The sequence below is a fragment of the Furipterus horrens genome, unplaced genomic scaffold, assembly GCF_987537825.1.
Source record: "Furipterus horrens unplaced genomic scaffold, mFurHor1.1.pri manual_scaffold_5, whole genome shotgun sequence".
In the NCBI taxonomy this organism is placed as follows: Eukaryota; Metazoa; Chordata; class Mammalia; order Chiroptera; family Furipteridae; genus Furipterus; species Furipterus horrens.
Genome location: NW_028327175.1, coordinates 160,458,522 through 160,475,122, shown reverse-complemented (window position 1 = coordinate 160,475,122; position 16,601 = coordinate 160,458,522). Strand labels below are relative to the sequence as shown.

Below are 16,601 nucleotides of genomic sequence, written 5' to 3'. Positions count from 1 at the left end.
ATGAATCTTGCGAAGCAGCTACCCTTCCCTGAGCTATCAGGCTGTGCAACTTCAACATTTCATGTATTAATCCTCACAACGACCCTGTGAAGTAGGTACTTATATAATTCCTATTTTATAAGTGAGAACATTGGGATTTAGAGAGGTGAAGTTAGAGTGTAGCCAGAATTATTGTCTTTAAAATCCTGAATGAGGCGCCAGAAGGCATCACGTGAAAAGTTTCCTATTCCGCATCTTCACATTTCTCAGAGGACCCTGATCCAGCTAATTCAACTTCATTCCCTTGAGAAAGACAAATCTGGAGCCTCAGTCCTACGTTCCCGTCTAAACCCTGCCCTCCCAAGCGTTTTCCCTCCAGAAGCGGCACACAAAGCGGATCCACCCACGAGAGCGCGCGGCCGCCCTTCTGCGCGCGCTGCTCCGGGGCACGGCGTGAGGACCGGTGCGCTGCTGGGTTGCGTGCGGCTCGGCCCGCTGCCTTCTCCCGCCCTGGAGCCTGTCCTGGTGCAGCGATTGGCCGGGCGGCCGAGCGCTCAGAGCCAGGCCCCATACGCCCCTCCCTGCCGGCTCCAACACGCCGCTGTTGCATGGGGCGTCGCCGGCGGCCGAGGGAGCGTGACTGCGCTGCGCAGGGCGCTAGGAGGCATTGTCGCCGTAAGTGTAGCAGAAAGCCTCCCGGAACGGGGCCCCACGCTTCGTGCCCAGTCAAGGAAACGTAGTTTGAGGCTAAGCGCTGGAGGGGCTGGGGGAGAGAGGGAGAGAAGTGGCCCCGTTTCTGTAGCGTACCCTCCCCTCCCCCAGGTCACCTGGTGCAAAGAGCAGCGGTGCACCAGCTGCAGCTTCTGCAGTGTCCAGGGGCCCAGCGCCACTCTGGCTCATGCTCTCAGACTGCAGTTGGACTGGGGCTGGCTCGGGGGAGTGGGCGCAGCGGTGCCAGGGAATAGAGAGTCCCGGGTGGGCCTCCATTCCCCGCGGGAGGCGCTCCTTGCGGGGAAAAGCTGTTGTGTACTTCGTCCCTGAAGTGACACTTTCAGGGTTTGCTTCTGTTCTAGGGAACTGCAGACGTGTGCCCCAGGATGTGCCTCTTGGCCTCCGGAGGGCGCGGGAGTCCCCGGCCCTCTGCGATCGTAGCATTCTTGTCTCTGCCTGCTTTATTCTCTCCAGTCCCCGCCTGCCAAGAGAGCGGGGCCGGCAACGAGGAGCCATTGGCTGCGGGCGTCTGGGGGTGGGGTAGATGGATGAGACGGGCCCCTTGCGCCAGGCAAGGGGACCCTGCCTGGCCTGGCCACCTGGCTCAGTCCTGGGAGGCACAGTCCAAGGATGCTTAGATGCCTATAGGGAAGCACGCGTGGACACTGCGAACCCCATGGCTCAAAAACAAGGCGCCAGCCGGTCCTGCTCTACTCCCCAGCGGGCTCCTTTCCCTTGGGTGGAAAACTGGGTCAACTCTGTTCTGGCCTCAAGTGGGCCTTCTGGGCTACTTGGGTCCGATCCAGTCCTCCGGCTCTCACCTCCTCATCGGCTGCCCCATTGGCGTGGTCCAGGAGACCCGCTGGAGCCAACATTGGGGGAGCTTGCACACATGGCTCAGGAGGCTCGGGTTGCTGTTCCAAGCGGCTGCCAGGCTCTAAAGTTCCCAAGTGACTACACCAGTAACTAAATATAGGAGCAGCTGGTGTGGACGGGGTGTCGAAGCAGCTCCTTTGCACAGGTCTTGGGGCTCAAGATAAGGTAAAGTTCTCACTGGTGATGGCGGGAGCCATGGCAGGGGACTACTGTCAGGGTTTGAGCAAAAATTTCCCCTCTCTCAGCTTCCTATCCAAGTGAAATGAGGCTACAGGTACAGGAGGGCCGTATTGCCAACTCTCATAAAGCAGGACACCTTTTTTCCCTGGCATCCAGTTTATTATATTCTAATTTACTGTACCTGTTTAATCGTCTATTGGCAATACCTCATGTGAGAAGTGCTGAAGAGTTTGCAAAGACCTTTCTCAAAAATTATATGTCATTTACCATTTAAAACAACCCAGCAAGGAAGGTGATATATTCATTTTACAAATGGGACTGTTCACAACACTGATAAGTCTCCGAAACTTTGGTTGGTTTAATCTGCTGTCATCAAAAAGCTCCCTGCAGAGAAACAGAGGACAGATTTACAGAAGGGCCTTCAACCCCCATCCCCAGTAATCTGGGGACAGACTGGCTGCCTGTTTCCGTCTTTCATTATTTTGGGTACCTCTGCTCAGCCCCTCTTTTTGTTCCCTCCTCCCAGCCATGCCATGTACCTTCATGGCAGAGGGCGCACATACTCCTTGGGCCCAGTGTCATTATCCTCCTAGGGTGACTCATTCTGCCTCCTGTCACTGAGTCTCTCTTACCCAAAGGGAAGCTTATTCTGGCCCATTTCCTGTCTCTGTAGTTTTACACCCCCAAAAGTATAGCTGTAAGTCCTTGTAGGAGACGCTTATTGGATTTAAAGATTTCCTGCACACTGAGGAAAGGGGAGCTGGGGCTGTGTGGAGAGGGTTGTGTTGCTGGGACAGTGGTAGCATGACTGTGAGTTTGGACCCTGTGCCTAAGGGTCTCCAGGACTTGGAGTGCTTTTCTTGAACTTTTCTAGGGTTGCTCTCTAGTGCCTGGGAGCAGCTGAGGCCACCAGAGCCATCAGATTTGGGTACCCAAGCCCAGACCAGACCCATGTGAGCTGGTGTTTCCTGTTTCTCCCCTTTGAGATGCTCTTTCTTTTACCACCACCCCTGCTTGTGGGGTTGACCAGATGCCTCAAGGAGTCCAGAACTTGGGTCTCTGGAGTTGGGTTCTGGTTCCAGAAGGGCTGCCTTGTATAATGATTGCTCCCACTGGTCAGCGTGATATTTCTTTCGTGGGACTATATGAGACTGGGCATCCAGAATGGTGCTGGCATGCTGATTTTGGTCCACTCAAATTGTTTACAAAGACAGGGTCCCCACATTCCTAGAGGTGGCCCTGCCTAGGGGGATTTACACTCCGCTAGTGACTCAGACAATTTTTCATTTTTCTCAAAAATGGTTTAAAATAAAAGAAAACAGCTTTCCTTCTCTTTCTTTCTTTCTTTTTTTTTTTTTCTTTCTTCCCTAACCACCTTTCTGGGCTCTTGTTACATGCTAAATAAACTCCCCCCCCCCCAAGAGGCCCTGTGTTGGGTTGGGGCTAAAAGGAGCAATCAGTGGGGTTGGACAACCTTGTGGGAGCCCTTTTGGGGATACACTCTAGACTCCTATTATCCCAAGTTTATTCTTCCCTCATTTTTGGAGCCCTTTTACCCCATCTTGGGTCTTAACACCAAATGTGGCCCTGCTACTCTCCCATCTCACATCCCTGCCTGTGACAGAGTGACAGACCTTCATCATCTGACCTGCGAAAGAGATTGTCAGCTGAACTTTATGAAGGAATTCTCTCTTGGAGAGAAGAGTAGTTTTAGGTGAAGAGAGGGTGGTTTCTTAGCCAGTTGGGCAGCAGGAACCTCTTGGGGGGCTATGGCATATCTATGCTGTACCCCCCAAGCATCCTCTGGAATGTAAGGGGCTCCTCCTCCTAGTGACTTGCTCTAACTCACAGACTTTACATGTTGCTCCTGTTGCTGCTTCAATATCTCTGGCCCTACAATAGGGTGTCTGAGATTGCTAGCAGGGGTGAGGTTTTTAATTGGACTAGTTTTCATCAATGGGTTCTATGGCCTAAGGCACAACTGTTCCCACCTAGTGGCTGGAGCTATCAGAGAAGACTTCCTGGAGGCAGATGAAAATTCTACTCATTCCTTAAAGATGAGTTCCACTGAGTTATTTGTTCAAAGTCACATGGGTATGAAACCTGGACTAGATGCTGGCATCATGCCTGCACATGTATTGTCTCCTCTCAATTAGCATTTATTGAGTACCTATATGTCCTGGGCTCTGGGCTAGAAGAATTGCTGGCATAGTGTCTGAAAGTAATCAGCTTAGACAATCCCACTAGGGTTAGCACAGACCCTGGGCAGGTTGGAGATTTACTTTCTCTTTCCCCTCTGCTGAGAGGCCAGGATTGCCTCTGTGATATTTATTATAAATCTTTTCCTCATCAAAATATTTCCTGTATTTCTTTCCTCTTTGTTTTATGCCCTAAACCTAGTAGATATTCAATACATGTTTGTGGTTATTGATAATAAGTACTGGAGATGAGGAAAGGAGGGAGCATAGTATGGTCAGAAGGCCTGGTTTAAGAGTTAGAAGACCCAGGTTTTTTGTTTTCATCTATCTGATTTACCTCCCTCCTTAGCGTCCTCAGGTTCCTTTTCTTTTCTTTCCTTTTCTTTTTTTCTTTCTTTTTGTAAAGGGGTTAGACTTAAGTCATGAAGATTCTAGCAACATTGCTGTCACACAGGCTTAGGGGGATGATCTTAAAGGTAGCATGGTGGAGGTGTTGGGTCTAGTTTGCAGTAGTCCTCACTATTCCCTACTGTCCACCATGGTTCACCTACTGCAAGTTGTCCACCTGGCACTGTTAGATATTTGAATTTATAACCTTTCTCAATTAGACAGTGTCTTAGATTTGTTGACTTGTATTTAGATTTGAAGCTCAAATGATGGATGTTGATTATCATCATCACCATTGGGAAATACTAGATGGGCATGTGTTTTCAGTATGTGGTGTAAAGTGCAGGTGGAAAGCACAGTATAGATCTGCTTCCCTGTGGACCAACTGGGGAGACAAATGTATATAATTTTAAAAGCTGATTAACAACCCAGTTGGCTTGTGCTAGGGCATCAAGTGCTTCTGAAACTCAGAAGAAGAGAACACTGAGGGCTGGGGCTATCAGGGAAGACTTCCTGGAGGCTGAGAGATGAAAATTCTTCTCATTCCTTAAAGATGAGTTCCACTGAGTTGTTTGTTCAAAGTCACATGGGTGTGAAACCTGGATTAGATGCTGGCATCATGCCTGCATGTGTATTGTCTCATCCTCTCAATTAGCATTTATTGAGTACCTATGTGTCCTGGGCTTTGGGCCAGAAAGGTATATATATTTTGTTCAACCTTCATATGAACCCAGTGAAGTTATTACTAAGTCTCTTAAGATGAAGAAACTGGGGCTCAGAGTAGTTAAGACACATTGCCAAGGCGTCTCAACTAATTACTAAAAAAGAGCAGAGTTAGGCATTAGGCCTATCTTCAAAAAACAGTCTTTTCCCACTGCACTATGTATTTCACACTTTCATTGTCAGCCTCTTTGGTGAGGTGTACATACAAACTGAACTCACCACTAACTCTCCCCTAAGCAGATGGGTGGGCTTGTCTAGCCCCCAGCTCAGCCTTAGCCACCCTGCCCCTCCAGCTAAGCACATGAGCAGCTCTGAGCTCTATCCTTACCCCCTTTTTCTCTGCCCCTTACATTCTTCTGCCTTTGACCCTCACATTGAGTTCTTTAGAGCTCCTTGAGCTGTATGCAAAGCTGGGATTGGATGGGGGCAAAGTGTGGCATTGACCTTGGCCTCAAGTTCATTTTCTTTGTGGGGTGCTGCCACTGGCGATGTGAGTGACTGGTAAAAAAGTGAGCACTGAATGTGGAGCCGAGCTGAGCTGATTCTTGCCACTTACTCGCTTTGACCTTGGTCAGGTCATTTAGTCCCTGTGTATGCCTCAGTTTCCTTCTCTAATAAACAGAGTTGGCAACGTTTCTAGTGTCCCTTGTCTTTAGCACCTTATAATTTTTATTGTGTTCTTTGCTCTTCTTTAAGCCTCTTCTCTCTAGTAATTCAATACCCTTTCTCTCATTTCCCTACCCCAACCCCCTTTTCCCCTGGGGTCTTGCAGATAAATTCAGCCTCAGGCTGATAATCAGGTCTGCAAGCTAAACAGGTAACTTCCCTCTATACTAATAATTGGAAAGAGAATTCTTAGAGACCAACCAGCCTGCCAGACCGTCAGCTCTGACCAGCCTGGCAGAAGTGGTTAGGGCAAACAGGGAGCTGGGGGAGTTGTCCTAGAGGGTTATGGACAGGGCGCCAGCTTATAGGCTATGTGGTAGAGGGACACATGTCCCTTCCTTGCAGTTGGCTGTGCCCCGCCTCCTCCTACTCCCTACCTGTTACGTGAGTCACAGGCCAGCACATACCTTGAGTTCTTACACCTGCTTAGCCACTGGTTCAGGCCCTGGTCCCGTGTTTGGTGAGGTCACACATGGTAATTCTCCTAGGAAACTAGTAGGGCAGGCTGCCTCTGTCCTCTGATGGGCAGATCAGCTGGATGTGGCCTGGGCTCTGGGCCCCTCAGGAGGAGGTGAGTGGCGTGGGACTCTCCCTGCAGGCTTCCAGCAGCTTGGGTCGCCGGGGAGAGTGGATTCAGAGGTGAGTCCCTGCCTGGTGCACAGATGATTCATGCTCCTGTGTCTTCCCCAGGTGCAGGCCCCCTTGTGAGCAGCAGACCAGCCTTGTGGCTGGCAGCAGGACACCCACGTCTGCATGCTGAGGAAGATGGGTGAGGCGGTGGCCAGAGTTGCGAGGAAGGTCAATGAGACGGTGGAGAACGGCTCTGACACCCTGGGTGAGTGAGGGGCATGGCTTTCCAACAGCAGGGGGCCCAGGAAATGGTTTGTGAAATCAGCCTGGAAATGAAATAGAGAAGATGAAAGAGAAAATATCAGTGTGCCCCTTGTCATGAGGAGCCGTGTTTCATGGAACTTTTATTGCAGTTGTGTTTAGTTTGCATATATGCTGGGTACCAGCATAACGCTTGCTAGGGGTCATAGTCAAAGAGGTTGAAAAACACTGAGTGAGGGGTTTTGCCCGCCGGGAGTCTGTCTGCCTGCCCTTGGACCGCCGATGAGTCTGAGTGTGTTTGTGCCCTTGGACAACGTGACAAAAGCTGGCACTGCTGAGTGGTACCATGTCTCAGGCTCTGTGCTGGTGCATGGGTGTTGCCTTACTGAATTTCACAACCTCCCTGTGATGGGTGATCCCTGCCAGGCATGACGAACTGTGGTCTTCGGATGAGGAGGAGACGGAGTGTTGAAAGCAAAGGGGTTTTTTCCAGGTCTCCCTCTGGGAGGCCCCTTCTCCCTCCACTGTTTTACTTGAGTTGTATCTTATAAATTTTTTGCTTTGAACTGGTCATAGCATAAATAAATACCTGCTGAATTGACTATCTTGCCATGTGAAAGGATTAGCAAGAGATACATGGCAATTATATGTGTGTGCATATGTGTGCATGTGTGTATCTCACTCACTGGAATGTAAACAGCACCTTAGAGCCATAGCGTGTTGTAGGAACCCAGAGGAGGGGAGCACCACCCTGTTTTGTGGGTGATTGTACAGGTGGACATATTAGGGTTTGTGTTGGGCCTTTGGTGCACAGAGAGAAATTTCATAGGCAGGTAGGGATGTGTGTGCCTGTGTGTCTATCTCTCTGTCTCATGAAGGAGCATTTCCATGGAGGCTACTGATTCAAAGACTGGAAAAGTAGAGCATTTCTTCAAGTAGCTGTTGGTCAGGGTCTATCTGGAATATAGGCTTCTGGGTCAGGGGGTGGTAGCCCAGGTAGTGGAGGGACAGTCAACCTTCGAAATGAGCTTGGTCACTGCTTCTTCCAGGAAGCCTTCAGTCCTACCCTGTCTACCTCTTGCTCTCTTCCTCTTCTGTAGCACCCATTCAATGTCCTTAGAGGGCAATGATCCTGTGTTTTTTTTGTCCCCCCAACCCCCAAGAGCTGGCACAGTGTCAGGTACTTTATAAGCACGTGGAGGTGTTTGCTGAATTGAGCCAAGGTAAACGAAGCCTTCAGCTGGAACCTGGTGCTGGTCACTAATAAGGTTGTACTCACCCTAGTGCTCACGGCTCTTCACTACTAATGTGATGGTTGAGAGCCAGGCTTGGGTCACACGGGCCTGGATTTGAATCCCCACTCTGCCACCTACCAACTTACTATCTTAGCAGATTACTTAACCTCTCTGAGCCTTAGTTTCTTCATCTATAAAATGGGGTTATAATTGTGTCTTGCTCATCAAGGTGATTAGGAGTCGTAATATCTCTAAGGTGCTTAACATGAAGGTAGCTTGATAAATGGAAGCTATTAGTTTTCATTTTTTTCCATCTCCAGGGGCTGGACATGGAGGTCTAAGCCCCTACCCTGCTCCAGCCTCCACCACAAGTGCACCTCCTCTCTGTGTCAACCAGCTGGGTCTTGTCTGGGTGTCTGCATTGGCTTCGAATGGGGAGCACAGTGCAAATAGACAAATCTCTGCAGTGAGTAACCAGCCCCTCCTTTAAAGTGTCATGGGGTAGAGGGACACATATGCAGCTTAGTCTCATCCAGATGTGTGAAGGGGGCAACGTGGAGAGGCAGCAGAGGAGAGACAGCGGAATTCTGAGCTCCTGGGGAGGTGCCATGTGAGAGAGAATTCCTTTAGGCAGCAGTGAGGAGGCAGGTGCCCCAGGCAGGGGTAGGGCCCCACCATAGGTGGGGAGAGGCCACTGCAGAGCTGCCTCTGTGGCATGGGGAGCTGATAAGGGATGGCACCCCACAGGTGGATGTCCTGGAAGGCCATGTTGAGTCTAGGAGTCTAGATTTTAATGTCTGTGGACCAGAGATTGAAAACTCAGTTATCTCTGCAGGCCAAGTGGGGATTTCTGTGAACTGAAGACTGGATACTCTTCCTGGGGTGAAGTGTGCAGTTTGACTAGGATAGGGAGGGCTGTGACCAGCTCCTCTGCACTGCCTGGGGAAATACTCACTGAGGAACCCAAGCCAGGCCTCTGGCCACCCAGCCAGACCACCAGAGGACCTAGGATTGGAATCCTGCCTATCTGACACCAGAGCCATGGCCCTGTGTCCCCACCATGCTGTCGTGGAGCTGGGGGCAGATGGTTGGGGATTACCAGGGTCATGAGCACAGTGAAGCTCTAATAAACTTGGGAGAGGTCAAAGTTTAAGGCTCATGTCTCTTGGAGTGGGGGCTGGGTGATAGTGGCCTTTTAACCTCTTTCTTGCCCAGGGAAGAAGCAAAATATCAGACTGGCTACTAGTCTGAGCGCCTGCTGTCCTGACTCTTGGCAAATGGGACTCATCAGGCCCATATAATCTGAGAGGTCTGGGGCTTAAACAGCACATATTGAGTACTTGCTGTGTGCAAGGTGCAATAGAGCCCTGGACCTGAGACTAGGCTGCCTCTGTGATAGTCAGAGAGCAGCACGTGACACATGGCTCCATGCCCAGCCAGGTTGGACAGCGCACAGGCGGTGGCGATTCAGAGGTGGCAGATGTTGCTGGGTGTTGAAGTTGTACAGGATGTAGTTCTCATGTAAAATAGCAAACAACTTGAAGCAGCCTAAACAACCAGTACCACCAAATTTCTTACATAAATTTTGTTACAGCTATAGAATGCAATTTATGTTGCCATTAGGAGTGGTACATATTGGGGGCCCAAGTAAGAGGCAACCACACAGTGATGTTTCTCTCCCTCTCTTTCTCCTTTATCCTCTCTCTAAAAATAAAATAAAACCTGTAAAAAAAAAAGAAAAGAAAATACTGTTCTGCATTTTGTGAATGTTCTGTGATGAACATATTACTGTTATATGTAAAGAAGAATATGTTTTAGGGAAATGACCGCTTGCCACTACAGAATGTGGAAGGAAGTAAAACACACTTCCTTCCTAACAGACAAAGAGTGACAGGAGTAGCACCTTCACTAAGGCCCTGGCCCTAGAAGTGGAATGGGCGCCCCTCGCTGCCTCCCTGTGTGCAGGCGGTGGGGGGTGGGGGCACGAGTCCGGAGGGGTGGCTGTGGAGCAGCTGCAGGTGTCTCGCTGCAGTGGGAGATCCCGTAGAGACGGGGCTGGGAAGAGCTCAGTTACAGGCTGGCTCTCACCTTACTCAGGCAGGTCACCCTGGTACACCTCACTAGCGCTCCCCCAGGCTCTCGTGGGTGTGCCTCCCCTGCCAGGCTTGCTCCTCCTGTAACCTGAGCTTTGGATCCCAGCCCTTGTCGCCTGCTTTGGGCCTCCTCATCCCCTGAGAAGTGGGCTCCTTTCCACCTGGCCCCTGGTACCCCCCCTTAGCTTGAGTGGAAGCTGCTTTTCTCCAGCCCCTCTCTCCTCCTCAGCCTCATCCTATAGACTCTTCCAACCAGCTGGCAAAGAGTTGAGGACTCTGCACCTTCCCTGAACCTGGCTCTCCTCTCTGTCCACCCCTTGTCTCCCCACCTTAGCTCTTTCTCTTTGTAAAGGTCTCATGCCCATCCGGGCTTCCCTGGGGCCTCATACCCCCAAGGGGTCTAATTGACCTTTCCCTTCCCTCCCTGGCCTCTGATCACAGTATGTCTGGCCATTGGACAGTCAGGCCAGGCCACTCTGCACCCCACTTATCTCCAGGGGAGGGGCTCCCAGGTCTGCTCTGTGCTTTGGGGATGACTTTACAGAATGATCATTACTGCAGAGGAGCGGGATTTGAAAAGGCCTGGGGGAGTGCAGGCAGGGTGGGAACAGCCGGCCGGGGTAGAGGCAACTGCAGAAATGGGAAGGAGACCGCTGTGGGCTGGGAAGGAAAGGGGCCAGTGTCTATCTGGGGCCTGCTGCTTGTGGGGTCGCGATCAGCTCAGACCTTTGACGTCTCATTCCATCTTTTCTATAGTCTTTTGTACTTCCTGACTCTGAGGAGTCATGTCTGTGATCATTTCTAGAAAATTCTGAGCCATTAGTTTTTGGCATGTTGCTCTCCCCATCCCTGGAGCCTCTTTTGCCTAGAATTGCTCTTGGGCTTTCCCATTTGTTGCCTCCATCATCTTGTGTATTTCCTTTCTCTTTCTCTCTCTGCTATATGCTGAATTTTCTCTGATCATTGTAAGCACTTTACGGGTTTGGACTCAATCGTCCCAACAACCCTGTCACTCAGGTACTATTAATATACCCATTTTCCCTGGCTGCTGTGGCTCAGTGAGTTGAGTGTTGACCTGTGAATCAAGTGTCGCTGGTTCAATTCCCAGTCAGGGCACATGACTAGGTTGCAGGTCAGGTCCCCAGTTGGGGGCGTGAGTGAGAGGCAACCACACAGTGAAGTTTCTCCCCCTCTCTTTCTCCTTTCCCTCTCTCTAAAAATAAATAAATAAACAAACAAATAAATTATTTTTTTCAAAAAAATCCCCATTTTACAGATGGAGAAGCTAAAGCATGGAACGTTTTCTCTCCACTGTTTCTAGGTGTTTTGTAGCAGGAGAGCATTCAGCTTGTCTCCTAGGATGTGTTGCTTTTGGGGTTGCCCTGTTTTATAGATGCTGGAGCTAAGGCTGAGGGTGTGAGTGTTTTGCTGGTGACACAGCTGTTTAGAGGTGCAGCCAGGGTTCATCACAGGTGTGTGTGGTGCCTCGCCCTGCCTTTCCCCATGCACCCTACTGCCCCCATTAAGGGGTGAGGGATGGAGATCTGAGCAACTTGAAACTCCTTCCTCCCACCATTACACTTGCCTCTCCTCTCACACCTTCTTGGAACACAGTCGGCCTACCCTGTTTCTAGAGAAGAAGGAAAATAATCAGAGGCTAATATCTGCCTGGTTATTTAAGATGTCTTAGGTGGTAACGAGAAGGTGGGGACAATCCCCCATAGGGCAAATGTCCCCTGTCAGTTCCTCTGCTACAGGACTTCCTAAAGGGTGGGTTATGGGATCCTGGTGAAAAATGCATATTCATGGGCTTTGAAAATAGAATCTCTGAGGTGGGGCATGGTGATCTGCATTTTAACAAGCCTCCCAGATGATCCATGCCTTGAGCTTAGTTATTTATTTTGGTTTTTAAATTATGTTTTTATTTTAAGAACAGTATTAGGTTTGTAGAATTGTGCACACAGGTTTCCCTTGTTAACATTTTACATTAGTTTGGCACATCTTTTATAATTAATGAACCAATAATGATACATTATTGTCAACTAAACTCCATATTTTATTTAGGTTTCCTTAGTATTGAACTCACATCCTTTTTTGATTTAAGGATTATCACATTACATTTAGTTGTCATGTCTCAGACTTCTCTTAACTGTGACAGCGCCTCAGACTTTCCTGGTTTTTGATGGCCTGTCCTGACAATTTTGAGATGCACTGGTCAGGTATTTTATAGAATTTCCCTCAACTGGGATATGTTATTTATTTTATTAAGGCATAATTTACATAAGTGAAATTTACCCTTTTTAGTGTACAGTTCTATGAGCTTTGAAAAATACATACAACTGTGTAATTACTACCACCACAAGAACCAGAACCTTTTCCATCACCCCCAGAATTCCCTGTGCCTTCCCTAGTCCGCAGTCCCCCAGGAACCACTGATGTTTTCCATCCCTGTGGCTTTGCCTTCTATAGATTATCATGCAAATGGAATCATACAGTATATAACCTCTTGAGTCTGGCTTCTTTCGTCTTAGCTTAATGTATTTGAGATTCATTCATATTTTATGTGAATTGTAGTTTGTTCCTTTCTGTACTAAAGAGTGTTGCATTGAATGGATGTACCATGATTTGTTTATCCATTCATTTGTTGAAGGAACTTTGGATTGCTTCCAGTTTTTTAAGATTATAAATAAAGCCTATAAATATCCACATACAGGTTTATGCATGAATGAAAGTTTCCATTTCTCCTGGGTAGTACCCAGGAGTGGGATTTCTGGGTTGTATATATTAAGTGTATGTTTAACTGAATAAGAAACTGCCATACTCTTCCAAAGTTGAGAATTCTCCTTCCTCCACATCCTTGCCAACACTCCATGTGGTTTTTACTTTTATACATTCTTATAGGTGTGCTGTAGTGTCTCAGTGTGGTTTTATTTTATAGTTCTGTGATGATCAATGATGCTAAATATCTTTTCACGTGCTTCTTTGCCATTCACATGTTTTTTCTTGATGAAATCTCTATTCACATTTTTTGCACATTAAATAAAATAGGTTGTTTTCTTATTAAGTTTTGGTTGTTCTTTATTTATTCTGGATGCATGTCCTTGGTCAGATATGTGTTTTGTTAGTATTTTTTCCAGCGTGTGGCTTGTGTTTTTACTCTTAAAAGTGACTTTTGAGGAATAGACATTTTAAATTTTGACGGAGTCTAGTTTATCATTTTCCTTTTATGAATGGTGCTTTTGGTGTAGTATCTAAGAAATCTTTGCTAAATTGAGGCCACAAAGATTTCCTTCTATCAGAATCATCTGGGTGTTGGTGAAACATACAGATTCATGGACCCCCACTGTAGAGTTTTAAAAGTGGAATCTCAGAGAGTGAGCCTGGTGATCTACATGTTAACGCGAACCCCATGTGATTTTTCCCTGCCTTGAATTTTGAGGATCACTGGCTTACTATTATTTACAATTTGAAACTTCCTTCTCTTGGTGCTTCTTGGGGGCTGGGCAGGGAGGGGCATTGCCTGGGGAGGTATCTGGACCTGTGCCCGGGGGGGGGGGGGGGGATGGATATGACCTATCCCCAGGGAACTGAGCAGCAGGCCGGGAGCTGTGATAAAATCAAGTGGGAGACCAAGGCTAGTGAGAGAAGGGACACGTTGCCTCTTTTCCTCCTTCCCCTCCCTCCCAGGCTCACCGGCACTTTGGCCAAGTGCTTGCCTCCTCTTATACTTGCCAGCAGATGGCGCCATGTCACCAGCCAACCAGGTGATGGGAATCCAAGACTGGGGACTTGACCAGGTTGTTGCTGGGTGAGTGCCCAGGTTCTGAGGAGGGCTTCCAGTTGCCTGCCAGTTCACATCCTGTGTATACATTCCTGGCTGACCCCCAAAGGGATCTGATTTTGTAGTCCCTTTCTTGAGCAAGGGTACTCAGGAAGCACCTAGTGTATGCTCACCAAAGTGGAATATCTTTCCTTGGGTCAGATACTGTTTTTCAATACACACGTTGAGCACCTACTGTGTGTGCCCCACCTGGAGGACGCAAGTGCCCAGGAGTGCCCCATCTGGAGGGAAGGCACACGTGCATACACACACGCCTACACACACACACACACGCCTATACACACACACACGCCTACACACACACACACGCCTACACACACACACCCACACACACACACACACACACACACACACACACCCCTGCTCCAAGGGAGGTGGGCAGCCAGGAGCCTGCTGCTGGTGGGAGCGAGGGTCATGTGTGCTGCTGTAATGTCCCCTCGCCTAGGGAGTCCTGAGGGTCATCCAGGCACAGTCCAGCTCTGCAGGCGTGGAGAACATAGGCTCTCACAGGTTTGCCTCTCACCTGGAGAAGCAGGCTGGGGGTTCACCAGCAGGGAAATGGGGACAGCTGTGCCCACTGTGGAGCACCCCACTGCTCTCCAAGCTTCGCTACCTGCACAGGGGATAGAGGCGGGTGACTGGAAGCCTCTCCCTAAAACTTATCTCTAGATGTGGCCTCTCTAGACGGGGGTGGGTGGGGGTGGGGTGCTTATCTCTAGCAATTCTAGAGTAATCCAGTCTGACCTCAGCAGAGCCCCATAACTACACCTTTAGTTCCATGAGACACTGCGCCAGGATGGGAGGAAACCTGGCCTCTCACCATTTACCCTTTGGGCCTTGTCTTTGTGCACGACTTACATGTAATACCTTTTTTTATAAAAGCAAATACATATACTTTTTAAATTATTCCTTTAAGTGCAAATGGCTGGGCTGCAGCCATAAAACAAATTTTCTCTCTATCCCAAGAATTGCCTGCAGTGCAAGCTATTCTCATTCCCTTCATGGCCCCCATGGAGCCCCATGCTGACCTGGGCACAAAGAGGCAATGGGAGACCACAGCATGCTATGGAAGGTTTGCAGAAATCTCCACCAAGCGCCCTCCTCACCTGCCTGAAGAGTAGGGTCAGCCCCACCAACCTGGACACAGCCCTCTTTGTCCACTTCCCTGGGGTCAGCTCAGAAGCAGCTGGAACTGCACAAATGCCCGGGGCAGGCTGACACCAATCGCTCACCTCTGAATTGAGAAGGGCCCCCCAGGCCCAGGCCCTGCATTTCTGTACCGCAGGCTGCTGGGGCTGTGCCAACCTGGCTTCAGTGAAGCCCCGTATCTCTGAAATCTCTACTGATTTTCTTTTCTTTTCTCTTTTTAATTTACCATTTCAACCATTAAAGAAAATTTATTTATTTATTTATTTATTTATTTTTAGAGAGAGGGGAAGGGAGGGAGAAAGAGAGGGAGAGAAACATCAATGTGTGGTTGTCCCTTGTGCGCCCCCAGCTGGGGAACTGGCCCGCAACCCAGGCATGTGCCCTGACTGGGAATCAAACCAGCAACACTTTGGTTTGCAGGCTGGCACTCAATCCACTGAGCCATACCAGCCAGGGCTGATTTTCTTTTCTACACTGGCTATTTGCTTCTAAATATACCCTCACATGTCACCCCCACCAGGGTCTCACCTCCACCCCTTTCTTTGCTCTGGCACATCCTGCAGATGCAACACCTCCTGATCCCCTCAGTGTTTACCAGCCACCTCTGCCACCATGGCCAGTATCCATAGCCTGCTCTCTCTAGAACGTAAGGGCCAGAAAGCGTCCATGTCCAGAGGCACCCAGGCTGGCCTTCTTGGTACCCTGGTTTGGCAGATGAGGAGGAGGCTGAGCCACAGAGATGTGACATGGTCACCCAGTAAATCCTCCACAGAGCTGAGACTCAAGTCCAGCCTTCCTGACTCCCACGTCAGGGCTCCTCCTGCCACCCATTGTCCTGCCTGACAGTGGCTCCATGGGCGCCCTGGGCATCTGCCACTTGGTAGCTCTCCTTGCCCCCCATGACCCCAAGCAAGCAGCAGTCAGGCTGCTGTCCTGGAGGATGCACCCAGTTGGGTGCGTGCACACATGTGGCAGGGGTGTACTCAGAAATGTTCCCAGAACACTGCTGTGACAGCCTGTGTGTCTACGAGCAGTGGCATGATTGGCACATGGTGGATGGTTAGCCAATGTCTTGAGGCCTTTCCAGGACTGTTTTATAGCAGTGGTGGGAGAAGACCTCAAAGCCCTAAGGTAGTGGCCCAGGTCTCTCTGTTGGGTTCCCTGAATCCCCTTCTAGAACTTTGGAAGCTCCAATGGCTATGAGCCTGAGCTGCCCCCATTCTAACCCCACTGTAGACCTCAGACTTCTGGATGGAGGGAGGATAAGAGTGGGGGTCAGTGGAGGTCAACCTCCAGGACTGCTGCCCTATGCCTTGGGCTCCTGTTCACTGCAGCGCTGTCCTGCAAGCATTGGTGCTCAGAATGCTGGATGAGTGGACACATTCCCTCATCCTGTGGGTATAGTCACTCAGTCTTCTCTCTTTAGTTCTCCCTGCTTGTCATTCTTCTGTCTGTGGAAATTGCCCCAGCTTCCCTGAGGAGTCTCTAGGGAAGGCTAGCAGATGGTGGAGTTCCCTGAACAATGAGGAAACTGAGACCTAGATGACACACGACTTGTGGAGGTGCCACTAGCCCCAGAGACAGGCCCTTTGGGAGTGAGGTGTAAAGTACTTGCAGAACAGAGAATGTACTAAATCAGGATGAGTTCCTCTTCTGTCACCTTGAGTGGTATACACACTGTGCATTGGTTTAGTCTCCGTGCTCAGGGGGCTGCATGGAAGAGGTGGCGTTT

The 16,601-nt window shown here is 49.5% G+C and overlaps 1 protein-coding gene across 1 annotated transcript in view; it reads left to right on the top strand.

Annotated features, from left to right (window-relative positions):
- Nucleotides 1–577: 577 nt before the first annotated feature.
- The window catches only part of LRRC20 (leucine rich repeat containing 20), a 63,846-nt gene continuing 47,822 nt past the window's right edge, over nt 578–16,601 (top strand). The window contains exons 1-2 of the mRNA XM_090278140.1: nt 578–654; nt 6,411–6,555. Coding sequence (XP_090134266.1) covers nt 6,474–6,555 — 82 coding nt within the window. The 5' untranslated portion in view covers nt 578–654; nt 6,411–6,473. The remainder of the gene's footprint in view (nt 655–6,410; nt 6,556–16,601) is intronic.